The sequence below is a fragment of the Dendropsophus ebraccatus genome, chromosome 4 (genome assembly GCF_027789765.1).
Source record: "Dendropsophus ebraccatus isolate aDenEbr1 chromosome 4, aDenEbr1.pat, whole genome shotgun sequence".
Taxonomy (NCBI): domain Eukaryota; kingdom Metazoa; phylum Chordata; class Amphibia; order Anura; family Hylidae; genus Dendropsophus; species Dendropsophus ebraccatus.
This window is the reverse complement of record NC_091457.1, coordinates 90,988,287-91,004,537: the sequence shown is the minus strand read 5'-3', so window position 1 is coordinate 91,004,537 and position 16,251 is coordinate 90,988,287. Positions and strand designations below refer to the sequence as shown.

The following is a 16,251-nucleotide window of genomic DNA, read 5'->3' as shown; positions in this document are numbered from 1 at the left end:
AATCTGTTTGTATAGATGTGGAAGGTGAGATGCTAGAATGTGTTATTACTGACCAGAAGAGATGTGAGAATATGTGTTCAGAGTCACTGAACAGTTTAGTCTCTGGGATAATACTCCAGATAATACCAGTGTCATGTGGTAGCATGCACCACTATTACTAGAGTAATAGCACTTACAGGTGTCCATGACAGATCAGAAATTTTACGAGAAAAAGGAATTTACTAAGGCTATAAGCATTTTCTGGCAAACAATTCTTTATCAAGAATTTAGGATTTTTTTTTGCCTTTTTGTGCCCCCAAGCCCACTTTTACGAAAGTGAGCATGGCTTAGTAGGCCCGAGGCATTGACTCCTGCAGAATTATCATAGCTTAGCCCATTGACGTATCATGGCTTACTCCATTGACGTATCATGGCTTACTCCATTGACGTATCATGGCTTACTCCTTAAGTTATGCCAGAAACTCCAACTCAGCCCGATGTATGGACAGGGCATGATATGCACCAGATGTATTATGAAGCTTGCATGCTGCTCTTTTACATAAAGCGACTCTGTACCTACAATCTGCCCCCCCCCCCCCCCCCCCCCCAACCACTTGTACTGTTTGATAGCTGCTTTTGAACCAAGATCTGTCCTGGGCACTGACAGGTGATGCAGTTATTGTACTAAAAAACAAAGTTTAAACTTGCAGCCCTCTGTTAAGATGGCGTGGCCTAGAGTGTCTGTGCCCTAGGCATGCCACGCCTCTCCATTCCTCCTCCCCACCCTCTTCACCATTAAGAATGCCCATGGGCAGGATTTCTCCTAATCACCACTAAGCAGTGCACATAGGCCTTACCTATCCAGCACACGTGCAGTGTTCAGACAAGTGGGAAGAAAGGGCAGAGAGGCATCACAGGTCTAGGGCAAACACACTCCAGGCCACATCAATTTGACACAGGGCTGCGAGTTTAGTTGTTTTTTAAGGACAATAACTGCATCAGCTGCCGAACTGACCCCAGGACAGATCTTAGATTAAAAGCAGCTATCCAACTTTACAAGTGGTTTGGGGGGGGGGGGGGCATATTGTGGGTACAGAGTCGCTTTACTAAATTCCCCCACAGTTGTAGCCATCTAATGTATGTGGTATAGAAATTTCATGATTTGACTTTTTTTTTCCCCACTGTTTAGTAGTATTGCAAGTAAAATTGTATCGAACAATCACTGCTATTGTTAAGTGACACGTGCATAGGGCACAGCCTATATACTGCAGTGAAACTGTGTCAGAAACTACAATTACCAGCATACAGCAGTGACAATAGGACAGTTAGCTGCTTCTATCCCATCCCTACTCCTTCCGGCTGTCTTGATAGTGACCTGAAAATGACACCAAGTACTGGGGCTCCCTGGGCGCGTTGGCCTATAAGTCAGTAAATGCTTCCTGACGTTGCAGCCGCCTCACAAGCTGTTGTTTTTCTTCAGTGACAGTTCAGCTTTATCAGCCAAATAAATGATTCTTTCACCCAAGGAAAAAATGTTACATTAATGTACAGGAGCTGAGCCAAGCACAATGAGAACCAATTGTTATTGGTCTTAGTGCTTACAGGAGCCAGCAAAAATGTACACACAATAATTTATAGCAACCTTAAAGGGGTATTCCCCCCCCCAAAATTATTTTTGCATTAATACGCTGCCCACCCGTAGCTTTCCATCTTTCCAATATAAAGTTAGTATGGATTCTGCACAGTTTTGCTGTTATCCAGCTGCATTCACCTCCACGGATTGCATAGAATCATCAGACCTCAGTCCGACACGCTCCCTGCTCCTGGCCCCCACCCTCCGTGTCGGCATCATGTGTCCTCAGTCCCAGCACAGTGAAGTGACTGAGAACACTGATGGGGTGGCTGCTGTTACAGAGGGAGACAGCGATCAGCGCAGCTATAACTGTCTCCCTCTCTAACAGCAGCCACCCAGTCACCCCCAGCCCAGAGCTCACCCCCTGTGTCCAGAGCCTCCCGGCGCACCGTCCAGCACTCACCCGCAGCACACAGCCCCCGGCCCACAACCGACCGACCCTCGCAATCGCCCGCATCACTGCCCACTCAGCTCTGCTACACCGGCATCCCCACCAACTCAGCTCTGCTACACCGGCATCCCCAACTCAGCTCTGCTACACCGGCGTCCCCACCAACTTAGCTCTGCTACAGCGGCATCCCCAACTCAGCTCTGCTACACCGGCGTCCCAGCCAACTCGGCTCTGCTACAACGGCGTCCCCGCCAACTCAGCTGAAATGTAGTTTCCTATCTTGGATATAGACCATGTTTTAGAAAAAGTTGTAACTCAGGAACGGCAGCAGCTAGAAAGATGGGAGACGTCTCAAAATACTCAGGGGGACTTGGTGAGTAAGGCCGGCTAGGTTTGGGAGCATTTCATTTTTTTAGCTCTTGGGGGGAATACCCCTTTAATCATTGTAAAGAGCAGGTACCTATGTAGATTCTCCTCTTGAGCCAATTGGCTTGTTCATTTGGCTGTAATTGTGACACATATTCATTAGGATGAGCTAGGCCTCAAGCTTTTTTGACAGTAGGTGCTGAGAAATGTTGAATATTTACCCAGCGATTGGATAGATGGCAGGATGGGTATAAATGAGGATTAATAGGAAGGAAGAAGCTGCAACACCTGAACCTAAGAATCTTAGAAATCAATAGCAGCTCTGAAGAACTTATGGTACATTAGCTCTGCAGTGCTTTCTGTCTAAGAATCAAAGTGATGTATCGCCAACATTGATCTCTCCCTATAGCCAAACAGGCTAGAGGTGGGTGCAGGAAGGCCAGCAGGGACCACCCAGATGACTTATGGTTCAGACAGCATGAAAGTGATGACAGGTTAAGAATGGGTGCCCAGTTTTGAGGCCTATTTATGTATGTGGGTCATCCAGTTTTCTGTAAGTAAAGCTTACTCACTGTAATTTTAAAGAGGTTATCCGGGCTCAGAAAAAGCAGAGCACACAATGCCTGTCCTCAGGTTGCAATTGGTATTGCAATTTTGTTCCATTCGCTTCAGTTGAACTGAGCTGCACACCCAAACTGAGGAGACAGGAGGGGAGCTGTTACTGGAAGAAAGCGGCCATATTTTTCTTACCTTGTTTGCTACAGTTGTATTCAAAACTGATACATTTCACCTGCACTAATATATTGTAGCAAACTAACAGGACAGGAGAGACATTTGTACTGATATGAATAATGTGGCCTTTGTGGTCACAGAAGGGAAAGTTGAGTATCATTATGTTCCACTCCTCTCGCCCATGCATGACCCATATAGGATTGTCAGTCCATTACATCAGTACGTGCGGTTTGGGCTCTGCTCGCAGTCGATTTAAACGGTTTGAAAGATGAGTCTTGCAGCCTAGGTCAGTGTACGCAGCCGTGGGAGCAGAATGAATTCATAGTATTGATCTGGATTTAGCCTGGTACTTGGTGATGCTTTCTAGGCCAAAGCCATTAGCAGCAAGATGTGTTTAACCAGACAGGGACTGAGCCGCTGCAGCCTTTGTAATGTCAGTGAGAATGAAAAGCTTACTTGTAAAGTCAGGGGCACACAATCATTTAGTTCCTTCCATATGAAGACTGCATGAGCTGGAACACATAGACGGCCCCAGTGCATGAGTATTGGTGCTGGATGTGATGCAAAGGATGATAGGCATGTTCACATCACATAAGCCTAGAAAGGCACTTCACATCTGTGGAAGCAAACCATATTATTATTATTCTAAAGTATCAATAATAATGGCCAGTCTAAGGCAGATGAAAACTGTGCTATGATTGGTTCCTAGCTCTCTGAGACAAAAATCAAACACATTTATATTGCAAACAGATTGATAAATCCACAGCAGTAGCAGTGCAGCGGTGTTTTCCTTTTACTCTGACCTCCTTGATGGAGGGGAGATGCAATGTTCCTAATGAAATATTTAGCAACCCCCTGTGGGCACCACTGTTTGGAGTGCTAGCCCCTAGGGTCAGACAACACAACACATAAGGCATATAAAAAAGAAGGGGAACCTAGAAATAAATATAATACATTTTATTAAAGCACAATCAAAGGATACAGACATTTAAAGGGGTTGTCGAGTGAAAATGTTTTTCTTTCAAATCAGCTGGTGCCAGAAAGTTATATAGATTTGTAATTTACTTCTATTAAAAAATCTCAAGTCTTCCCATACTTATTAGCTATATTAACTATATGTCCTGCAGGAAATGTTTAAAGGACAACTCCGGCGAAAAATTTTTTTGGCTTATTTAACACACATTACAAAGTTATATAACTTTGTAATGTGGTTAAATACCCGGTCTGGCCCCCTTCCCCCACTTTCCGACTCCCGACCCCCCACCACGGAAGTTAAAGAATGTATACATTACCTATTACGGTCGTCACGGTCCTCTTCTCCCGGGCGGCATCTGGTGACGGGTGACGTCAGAGCTGGGGGGCGGTCCGGGTCTTCTTCCTCTTCAGCGTCTTCATTGAGAGTGAATGGGAGAGAAAAGGCTGCTGGTGCACATGCGCACTAGCAGCCTTTTCATTGGCTGGAGCGCATCACATGGCTTCCAGCTTGCTCAGCCCTGATTGGCTGAGCTTGCTGGAAGCCATGTGATGCGCTCCAGCAAATGAAGAGGCTGCCGGTGCGCAAGCGCACTGGCAGCCTTTTCTCTCTCATGGACCCGGAAGCAAGAGACATCGCTGGACGGCGGACGCAGGTGACGGTGAGGCGGACGGCGGGCGAATGGAGTGGCAATCGTCACCGGAGGGATGGTGAGTATGGTGTCTGTGTGTGTCTGTGTTTTGTTTTTTTTTTGGGGGGGGGGTCCCGCCGGAGTTGTCCTTTAATTTTTATTCAGACACTCTGCTCTCTGCTGACATCTCTGGCCGAGACAGTCTCGGTTTTCTATTATTCCCCATAGAAAGCCTCTCCTACTCTGGACAGTTCTTGTCTCGACCAGAGATGTCAGCAGAGAGCACTGTGTTAGACTGAAAATAAAACAAAATTTCCTACAGGACATACAATAGCTTATAAGTATGGGAAGACTTGAGATTTTTAAATAGAAGTAAATTACAAATCTATATAAATTTCTGACTTCAGTTGATTAGAAAGAAAAAGATTTTCGCTGGACAACCCCTTTAAAACAACTAAAAACCATACATATAACATGCAAAGAGCCAAATAAGGCTCAATGTGCTAACCACAAACCACACAAATATGTATACTGGCAGCTACCCATAAATATATTTCAGGTAAAGTGCCCTAATACTGTGTCAATAACTCAAGATGTACAAATGTACAGCTCCAAAAATGTCTAAACAAAATACCCCACACAATATGATACTGAACAAGGAAATGGCTGATACAAAAATAAGTTCAAAATTAACGGTTGAATTTAAACCATATAATGACAATGTGAGTAAATGGCATATTTTGAGCTCCCAGAGAGGTGGATGGAGCAGAGTTCGCACGCGATCCGTCCTCAAGGTAAATGACCCTCAGCGTTAGTACAATATTTATGGGCCACTAACAGATTATGCAATCAGTGTCTGGTTGTATCTGACACTGATTGCACTACCTCTTTGTGGCCCATAAATATCGTACTAACACTGAGGGTCATTTACCTTGAGGACGGAACGTGTGGGAACTCTGCTCCATTCACCCCTCTGGGAGCTCAAAATATGGCATTTACTCACATTGTCATTATATGGTTTGCATTCAAAGGTTACTTTTGAATTTATCTTTGCATCAGCCATTACCTTGTTAAGTATCACATTGTGTGGGGTATTTTGTTTAGACATTTTTGGAGCTGTACATTTGTACATCTTGAGTTATTAGCACAGTATTAGGGCACTTTACTATAGGCACTTTGTCTGAAATATACTTATGGGTAGCTGCCAGTATACATATTTGTATGTGTGGTTTGTGGTTAGCACATTGAGCCTTATTTGGCTCTGTGCATGTTATATGTATGGTTTTTAGTGGTTTTAAATGTCTGTATCTTTTGGTTGTGCTTTAATAAAAATTATTTGATTTTTTTGCAGTTATTTTTGAGGTGCAGCCTGTTATTTCTAGGTAACTTTTCTTGTTTTTGCCTTATTTTCCTAATGAAATAACATTACTTGGTTGGTTAAAAAGGACAAAAATATTAATAATTTGAAGACTGCCTTGTCTTCTCTCTAATTTGCTGCCTTTACGCTTCATGCTGAAGCCTGTAATTGACCGTCTGCCCCTTGGATAAATGGATCAACATTGTGGTGAAAGCAGAAGTCAGCAAAGTTGTGTGGCGTTAATAGCAGTGAGCAAGGTGGCAAGGATTGTATCGCTGTTGGCTGAATTATTTAGTATTACAAGGAAGATGTGTGATGAGATCAGATTTAGGGAAGGATTTGAGACAATGCCCAGATGACGTAGATCGGTAGCTTTAAGACCCAGAGGGGGGTGAAAAGGAAAAATCTATCAATCAAGGCCGGTGAGGAGAAGCCACTGGGGGCCGCTCTGATAACTCATGGTTCAGGCAGCATGAAAGCGACAGCAGTTTCCCTTTAAAAGGGCAAGAAATGAATATGTTTAGGATGGATGATGACCAGCTAATAGCAGGGTTCACCACCTCTTTGAAAGAGATGTGGTCACTTTAACACCTTAACTGCTTAAAGCGAGCATACATTAGGTAAAAGAAATGAACCCCCCTAATACTTTCAATAGGAAGTTCTGTTTTCACAAGATTTCATTTTAACCGGTTCTGAAAATATCTGCTTGTTCCATGTGTTCACTTTTACACTTCATTGCAGTTAACCTTAATAAACAACCTAAAGCTATCTTCACACAACGTCAAATATATTTTGATATTTAAAATAACGTCCGATATTGCAGCGATTTAACTGACTGCAATGGCAACGCGTTGAAGTCAAAGTAAAGACGGACGTCAAATGCGCACAATGTATTGAATAACAAACTTTTTTACTCCGGGCATCAAAATAATGAACATGATTATTATTTTTGGACGTCTTTTGCAAACAACGGATATTTTTTTATTAGTTGTTCACACACCGTTTTTCTTTTGTCACTGTTCTTTCTCCGTTTTTACTATTAAATTCAATGGACTTTTCAATTAAGCCGCATCCAAAGGTCTATTAGTAATCCCAAACTAGGATAATGTACAAACACCAGTCATTGCACTAAGGGGAGGCTAGGCTGTTAAATGACGTCCGTTATTTTAGACTCAAAAATTACGTCTGTTATTTTGAACAGAACTAAAAAAACGTTGTGTGAACATAGCCTAAATCTATTGTTGAGAGTCGTTTCAGAAACTGCCCTTTGTCCTGATGTAAAAAGACCTCTATGCTATAAGAGATGTGCATATGCACTTTGGAAATACACCTACAACTCATTCTCCTGTATTTGAACTGCTTCTCCCAAGAATTTCTGTCAAGGGAGAATTTCTATCCAAAGTACAACACAGCGATCATGCTCTTTAAAAACTGAACCAGCAAAGAGGGAATATTAAAAGATGTGCATATTGTAGTTCCATATAACTCCCACATTGAGCATGCTCTTTACAGAGTGAACCAGCTTTGGGATATAATAGATGATGTGAGGTTAGATTAGAAACCAGCTGATTTTTGAAAGGCATTCAAGATGAGACAGGATATTGTGCAGAAACATTATTTATGCTGTCCCCAGGAGTCTCAGCCAATCTGACAGCGCATAATAATGTGACAACTTTTATGTTCTAAAGTGATAACATAATAAGGGACTGATCTGCCCCCAATAATATGCAACCTCTTCCTACAAATATTTTATGCTGATTGTAGAAGAAGCTACTTTGCACCCCCGTATTCTGAAGCCTCCACATACTCCACAGACCCTCTAGCAGTTATGGCAGGAGACAACAATCATTACCTACCATGGGCAGCTTCAATTTTTACTTGTAAAATGTCATAGGGTGAAGTTTCCCACAGACTGATAAATCCTATGTGCAAAAGAACAGAATCCTGTCTCCACCATCCTCAGTGTAAATAACCTGTGATCACATGGTGCAGCCAGTATCCAGACAACAGTACCATCCACACCCCAGTCATAAACACTTTCATTATGGAACCTTGGACCATAATGACCTGGTTATATTATTCACACGTATTCGCCATCCCTGGCTTGTGGCAGTGTGAACAGCTCATACATTGTAACTGTCAATTTCCTATCCCTGCAGAATCTTTCCCTTATTCTTGTCATAAAGCATTCCTGACAGATGAATATCATCAGCAGATGGCTAAACATGGCCACCTCCTGGCTGTGTGCACACAAGGTTAGGACCCCCGCCTGGGTAATATCATCTCTTATCCTGTAAATGCATCATTACCAGAGTGTGTCCTGGACTCCTGCCAGAAAACCACATCTCTAAAGGGATAGCTCGCACTGTCCGCCACATCCTGAGCAGTCATCTCAAGATCCAGAGACAACACAGGCTTTTAACGTTTATTAATAACCCGCAATTAAAAGCTGCGGCTGTAGAGGAGACAGGGGATCCATCCATCGCACTCATGAATCACTGCCCAATGTAATGGAGCACAAGGAGAGATGGGGACAGCAGCAAAGATTTAGACATTGAAAGAATTATATTCACTGCAACAGAAAAAAAAATGTAGAGCGGGTATCCATACTTGTTTTTTTTCCCTGACACCTGTACTGTACCAAAAGTCCAACTACACAATACATGTAAGGAGTTAGGTAAGAACAGAGATCAGCCCAGGATGGTACAGGTACCTAGTCCAAGCAAATGCCATTGAGGCCCTTACAGTTTAGCCAGAGCAACACTTTGGGTTCTAAATCCCCATCTCTTTTATTGTCTGGCAACCATTTATGTATTAGTGTGAACGGTGAGTCAAATTTACTCAACTATGTTCATAAGTAACTCAGCTGTGTTCAGAAGACTTCTGATCTTGTAAGCAGAGGAGGTCCTTGCATTTGGATCCTCCACCCACCACCACTAATAAGCCAGTTATCTCCTATTCTGTGGCTAAGGACAATTTTTAATTTTGGGGTAACATATTTAAGGAAGGGGATGGGTGTCTACTATCCAGTCCAGTAAAATCAAAAGAGACAACACCCTTTAATAACACAATATATTACAATTTAGAATAGTTGTCACTGTCATGGGGGAATTCTCTTAAAGGGTTGTTTAGTTTGGATAGTCTCCTTTTAATTCTTGGAGTCTGGGAAGGCCCACCTTATCACCTCACTGAACCTTTTTATGTGGATGTCAGGACCAGAGACCCTGATGCGATCCATTCACTGTGCAGCAATAATTATACAGTGTGCAGGGGAAGGTGCATTTAATTTCTCTTACAGGACAAAAGCCTGGGCTCTCATGGCCATTACACAATAGAGAAGTTGTTCATCTTCCAGTGGGTTCATAAATCTTGTTCAGTAAAACAGTTCCCCTGCTTTTCAGAGTGAATACCACAAAGCTGCTGATGCTGCAAACGTGGTAAATTGAAATGCTGACCAGCTCCTTGTGCATGAGCCGCAGTGACGGATTATCACTGGAGGCCTCACACCTCGCCCTGCCACATCCTTTACATAATATAGATATGTTCCACAGTTTGCGGCTCCTCCAGAGCTGATTTATGGTGATTGTAACCAATCAGGCACTGGATTTTGATACTGAAGTAAGGAATCTTAGTTGCTGTTCTCCAGTGCAGATTATGCCCATTCAAAACCTGACAAAGTGACCACTAATATATCCTATTTTGTACAGTGTAATCCTTGCCCAGTGTTTAGATGGTGAATACAGCCTGCATATAGTGTAACCTTAAAGGGGTAGTCCACCCAAAAAAATTTTCTTTCAAATCAACTGCTGCCATGAAGTGACAGAGATTTGTAATTTACTTCTATTAAAAAATCTCAAGCCTTCCAGTACTTATCAGCTGCTGTATGCCCAACAGGAAGTTGTATTATTTCCAGTCTGGAGAGCAGGAGGGGTTTTCTATGGGGATTTGCTCCTGCTTTGGACAGTTCCTGACATGGACAGAGGAGGCAACAGAGAGCACTGGGTCAGACAGGAAAGAAAACACCACTTCCTGCTGGACATACAGCAGCTAATAAGTACTGGAAGACTTAAGATTTTTTAATAGAAGTGAATTACAAATCTCTGGCACTTTATGGCACCAGTTGATTTGAAAGAAAAATTTTTTGGGTGGACTACCCCTTTAATGACATGCATGATCACGGCAAAGGGTATACATATTACATACCATACAGGTAGCCCATGCAGCTGTTAAGATGCCATTTACTAATAGATAGCAAAAAAAAACCTTTGCATATCTACTTTCTCCATAGAAATTGTGAATAAAGGTGTTGAAAATTCGGCACATAGGGCCATAGATAGGCATATTTTATACATGGGGCTCACCCTTTTTCTATTGCATATGTTACCAATTACTGCTATATGTCACACATGTTAATTTACACTATTATGTGTGAACGATATGTCACTCCTCTATTTTAATCTGACCACTCTAGGTTTAGTGTCTCTTAAAGTGCGTTTACAGCTTATTTTCTTATACTTTTAGTGCTCACTTTACTGTCTTTACTCTTTGTAGCCAAAATATTACTTGGAAAAAAAAATTACTTGAAATTCATTGCTGTAGTCTTCGCAATTAAAGTAGTAATAAAAAATTATATTCCACTGAGGAGTTGTAACTTCAACAGGCGGACTTGTGCTTTATGAGCATATTTAGTCCGAGTATACATTGTGTCCTGTGCTGTGACAGAGGGCAGACCCAGATAGGTGTTACATGAAGAACCACACAGAGAAGCTCCAACCTAGCCAGTAATATGTAACAGTAACAATATAGGCAGCTGCAATTAAAATAATTGGACACCATTGTAAATGTGTTCAGTGGTTTATTTGCAAAATTTACAAACTTTTCAGTTGTTTTAAAAAAACAGGCAGACACGAACAATGTAAATAGCATAACACAACTAATATGACAAGTGATTTCATTACATGCAAGATAAAATGCCATGTTTAATGGCTACTGCAGCCACCAAACTATCCGACGTCCTTATGCAGTCACATGTGGCCATGTAATATTGCCGGGATCATCAGTAACATTGCATGGCCAGTGGTGAATGCATGGGGGGCATAATTTCGGCCACAAAAAAGGGAACACAGTGAGCAACACATTTGCAGATCAGGCAATGTGTGAAGCATCAAGGGCTTTATTAGTTGCAGGTGTCCTTGAGATATACATCAAATGTGTTAAGACTATAGATCATTGCCTTGCACAAACAAGAAAAAATATTTAAAAAGATAGCAAAGCTAAACCAAACCAAAAAAGGTGTAGGAAAATTATTTTATTGAATGACAAAAAAAAAGACTAAAGACATCATAAAAGATGATATAAAATATATAACACCAGACAATTACACACAATATGTGGAGCCTTCCTCTGCTTAAATAACCCAAAATACAAGAGAATAATAAACAATAGTAATGCAATAGGTAGGACAGTGCATATCAAATCATAAGGCAAATATTAAGCCAATACATAGAAAAACTTTCTCATCCCTGCTCAGATCAAGGAAGAACTATCCAATTATAACTTTAACCATAAAATCCTTGGTAGAAAATATTTCATTAACGTCTATAGGAGTACATAAGCACATACTTACAACAAGGAACCGGAGGGGTAACACATTAGGTGCTGGTCACACAAGATAGCAAAGCTGCTAAATGTCCCTAGAGATACAGAACAGATGATTTCGCACAGTAGCTGTACTTCATTGTGTAGTCTTTATTTGTTACAATGTTTCAGAGCAGGGAGGCAGGATACATGGCATGCATTCTCCTGCCAACAGCTGTTTTGTGCTAATTAGCACTTCATCGGACCTGGATTTTTGGATGTGCATCATTTATCAAAGTCTATGAGACAATTTCATAAATCAGGCATGCAATCTAAAAATACACTAGGGAACATATACAGATAGATATCCCAGAGGTCAGAAACACTTGTTTCATTAGTCATCTTGAGCTGTTTACATAGTTTTTTTGTTTTGTTTTTTAGCTTTTTGCAGACAGCTGAAAGTTTGCAGTAAACCTAATTTGCAATGGGGGTTGAATACTTTTGGTTGTAACTGTATACAGTATATAACAGCAGAGCAGATGGGCAAGTGCCCTAACCATTCATTCTGCCTTGTGCGGGCATCACATAGTACTGTACAAAGAAAGAAATAATTGTTTCTCCTAAGTCCTGATAAAACTGGAAGATGTCAGGGGACATTTGGGCGAGACAAGGACAAGTGATCTCTGAAATGATTAGCTTTATAGATGATGGTGTGGCCAAAGGAATTCATTCTCCATTTGAAAAGTTATATCACAGATTTCTGTCCTTTCTTAGGCTCTGTTCTCTTTTAGCAAAACTGGCAGAATTGTCCGCCTGTCTCCCTGTCATAATGACAGTCTATAGGAGGCTCGCGCGTGCCCCCTCACTCAGCGCTGAAGAATGAACATGTTCATTCTTCAGCGCAGAGAGAGGAGGCGCGCGAGCCTCCCATAGACTGTCATTATGACACAGAGGCTGGCGGACAATTCTGCCAGTTTTGCTAAAAGAGAACAGAGCCTAAGAAAGGACAGAAATCTGTGCCGCCAGCCTCTGTGTCATAATGCCAGTTTTGCTCCATGTGACCAGAGCCTTAAAGGGAAAAGCCACCTTTAGTTATTCTCAGAGAACACCTAGAGGTTTGTCCAGAACATAAGAGCTGTAGGTGGCCCCAAACTGCAACTTTACCACTGATTCCTAGAAAGGAATACCTAAAGATAGCATTCCCCGTTAACTTAAAGTGAGAGACAAATAGCATGTGTTTTAAATAAGTGGTCTCCAAACTGTCAAGGCATGCTGGGCTTTGTAGTTTGGCAACAGCTAGAAAGCCGGGATTTAGCGTTCTAGGCATTTATGACCTAAATGCTAATTAATTGAACATTTCACATAGATTACGATTACTAGTCAATTATTATAGGCCACATCCATTTTTACTTGTCACATCCCCTATTTGCATACCACACTCCCTGTTTACATGCCACAGGGATGCAGTAGGCATCATGGTGTCATCAATCTGCCATCCAATGGTGTGTTTACACAAAGATTATCTGAGAGATTTTTTTAAACCAAAGCCAGGAACAGACTATAAACCGAGAACAGGTTATAAAGGAAAGACTAAGATTTCTTCTATTTTCAAATCCATTCCTGGCTTTGGCTTTAATAGTCTGTCAGATAAATCTGTCTGTGTAAACACAACATTACCTCTCTGTGTATCCTTAATGTATTCGATTCTTTCAGCGACCCGAGGATGTCAATAGCATTGGAACTGACATGTGCCACCATTAAAACTGGCCCAGCCCTATAGGTTTTAGTTCAATCTTACATAAACTGAATAACTTTTGAGAATTTGCATCCAAAACTGCATTCACAGTTTTGCTACTTTCCCCCAACTTCAGCTGTAAGCATTGGGAAAACTGCATTGCAAGTGCTAGTTCATGGAAACCGCTCCTTCTAATCCCCCTGAGTGCTTTGAGGAATAGCGATTAATTCAGAGCTGATCACAGTAGAATAAATGATGCTGTGACTCAGTCCTCCACCATTGGAGGCCATTTAGTCATCATTACAGTCTCTTTAGTTTTACCTTTTAACAAACTACCAGTAGCTGTGCAGACTCTACTTTCACACAAGGTGACGTTCCAGCCTTCATTTTTAGAAGATTTGATTCCTCAGAATGAGTGAGCGAGGTGTCTTTCAGCATCATCAGTGTCACTCTGTAGTCTCTGTTATGTCGCAAAGTTAAAAGAATAGATGCATGGTTACTGATATTGTGCTATTACCTGCACAGCATCAGTAATGTGCAGCTTTAAGCGCTGCAGTTATAATGCTGTGTTTAGGTGCCCATTGTAGCATTAATTTTATTGCTTTAATTTGCTGTCGCTGGCACAGAATGGTGGCGGTTGTAGTTTTAGTAGCAGAGCCACAGGCTGCCTTCATGCAAGAGGCATAGCTTTAGTGTTATAGACTTTAGTATAAAGAATATGCTTAGGTCTAGTGCCAAATTTACAGGTAAGTCGCCCGCTACCATATGTAACCTGAGTACGATCTGTATACTCCCTAATACGGAGTGTATTAGCTGTATGATGATAGTAATGTGTGGTGTGGTGTATATTAATATAATAATTATTTTGCATGTGAGGACGTGCTGATACACACCTTTGCACTGCATATGTATGGTGTGCCGTATATATGTAACATGGATGTTTTTTATTTCAGCCGGGCAGCTGAGTCAGTCTGCACACATGGCCCTCCAGCTGCCATACAATGTCTTGGGTTTAGGGCGCAGCGCCAACTTCCTTGATCATCTTTATGTTGGAATCCCACGTCCGCCAGGAGAAAAGGTCAGTTCTGCCCAGTGACAGTATGTAAGTGTGTGTGTATATATACATATATTTTGTGTGTCATACTGCATATAGTCTAATACTAAACTGAAGAATCTGATATCAGCATGTGGGTGATTTTTGTGGTGACTGGACCCATGTCAGAATAGCCTTTCTGAATGGGTCATTAAAAGAATACAGGCTGCCATAAACATTGCCTGTACCCCGCTGATGCCACTTTCAGGGCAGCGAACGAATTACTTCCATGACAGTTCCTCTTCGTCTGCCTCGACTTGCAAATCTCCACGTCGTCATTCATTAGTCAGGACTTGCACTCGCTTATGCATCATCTAAACAGTCAGTCAAAAATCCTATTAAAGTAGAGATTTATAAATGAATTTATTTTCTTTGCCATGACGGGAGCACCGGATTATTAACAGCTCGTGCGCTGTCACTGAATACTGATGTGTCATTACTCGGCTCCTTTTCTTCTTCTTTACAGCAAATACGAAGACAGGAATGGACTGCCATCATCCCTAACTCCCAGCTGATCGTCATCCCGTACCCCCACAGGAACCCCAAAAGGTAAATCCTTGCCAACAACTTCCATCACCCACAATGCACAGAGCAATTACCAGCATTCTCGGGACCAATGATAATTCAGTTTTTTTTTTTTACTCAGTATAAATTTTGGGTGCAGTGTATTCCTTGTTGAGATCTGAAAGGGTTAAACCCTATTGTTGGAGATGCACCCTGCAGCTTTTGCCTTCCTGGAACTCAGTGCTATCTCTCCAAATGTATCTCACTTAATAAGTATCTATTGATTTTCCTCTCCGGTGTGTTCCAAGTTATTTTGGGAATCAGAAGGGGAAGCCTGAAGTCAAACCTTTTACAATTAGCCTGTAAATCTTTATCATAACAGAGGACAATTTCGTTGTCCTCCCTGGATCCTTTTGCTTGGAGGGGAGGGCTGGAGTGTAGCTTTTCTCTAATGTAGCAATTAATAAGCATTTATTGGTTTTGTTACTAATGCTGCAGTAGATGAAGATAGATGGGGAAATGCACACAACTACTGACAGGCAGTGACCAAACTCTCAAAGCCACCTGCTGCTCCATTGAATATATATATAGAGCAAGTTCAGATTACTAGGAACATTGTCCTACTTCTTATACAAGTTATATTGTTGTATATGGGAGGGGGTAGCATTAGTAGTTGCAGTATTGTTGTAGATAGGAGGCAGTATTATCGTAGTTATATTTTTGTACACAAGGGGCCGTATTATAGTAGTTATATACCAAGTAGACAGAAAGTAGCGGCATCAAATTAGTCAATTTTACATGCACCTCAGTGCAAGCCTGGGCAGTAATGGATATATTAAGCAGTAAGGATGTAGTGTGGCTGTGGGATGCATGACCAGCATATAGTGATACAAATGAACAAGAAAAAGAACAGAAGTCCACACTCACCATATCAGCTGACAAATTGAAGTTTTACTTCGTCAAGAGATTACACATAAGGGAAGGGAGACATGCAGCATTGACTGCTTTGTGCAAGATTGCACTTCCTCAGGCCAGAACCCATATCACAGTAGGGGAGGAGTGTTCTTAAAGCGACTCTGTGCCACAATCTGCCCCCCCCCCCAACAACCACTTGTACCTTTGGATAGCTGCTTTTAATGTAAGATCTGCCTTGGGATCCATTCGTCAGGTGATGCAGTTATTGTTCTAAAAAAAATTTAAACCGTCAGCCCTGTGTCAAATTGTCGTGGCCTAGAGTACCCGTGCCTTAGGCTTGCACCGCCTCTCCGTCCCTCCTCCCC

General features: G+C 41.9%; 1 protein-coding gene across 2 annotated transcripts in view; it reads left to right on the top strand.

Annotated features, from left to right (window-relative positions):
- The window catches only part of ITFG1 (integrin alpha FG-GAP repeat containing 1), a 162,938-nt gene that overhangs the window by 133,727 nt on the left and 12,960 nt on the right, over positions 1-16,251 (top strand). For both annotated transcript variants that reach the window (XM_069966251.1, XM_069966249.1), the window contains 2 exons: positions 14,328-14,452; positions 14,934-15,016. In XM_069966251.1, the coding sequence (XP_069822352.1) occupies positions 14,328-14,452; positions 14,934-15,016 (208 nt within the window). The remainder of the gene's footprint in view (positions 1-14,327; positions 14,453-14,933; positions 15,017-16,251) is intronic.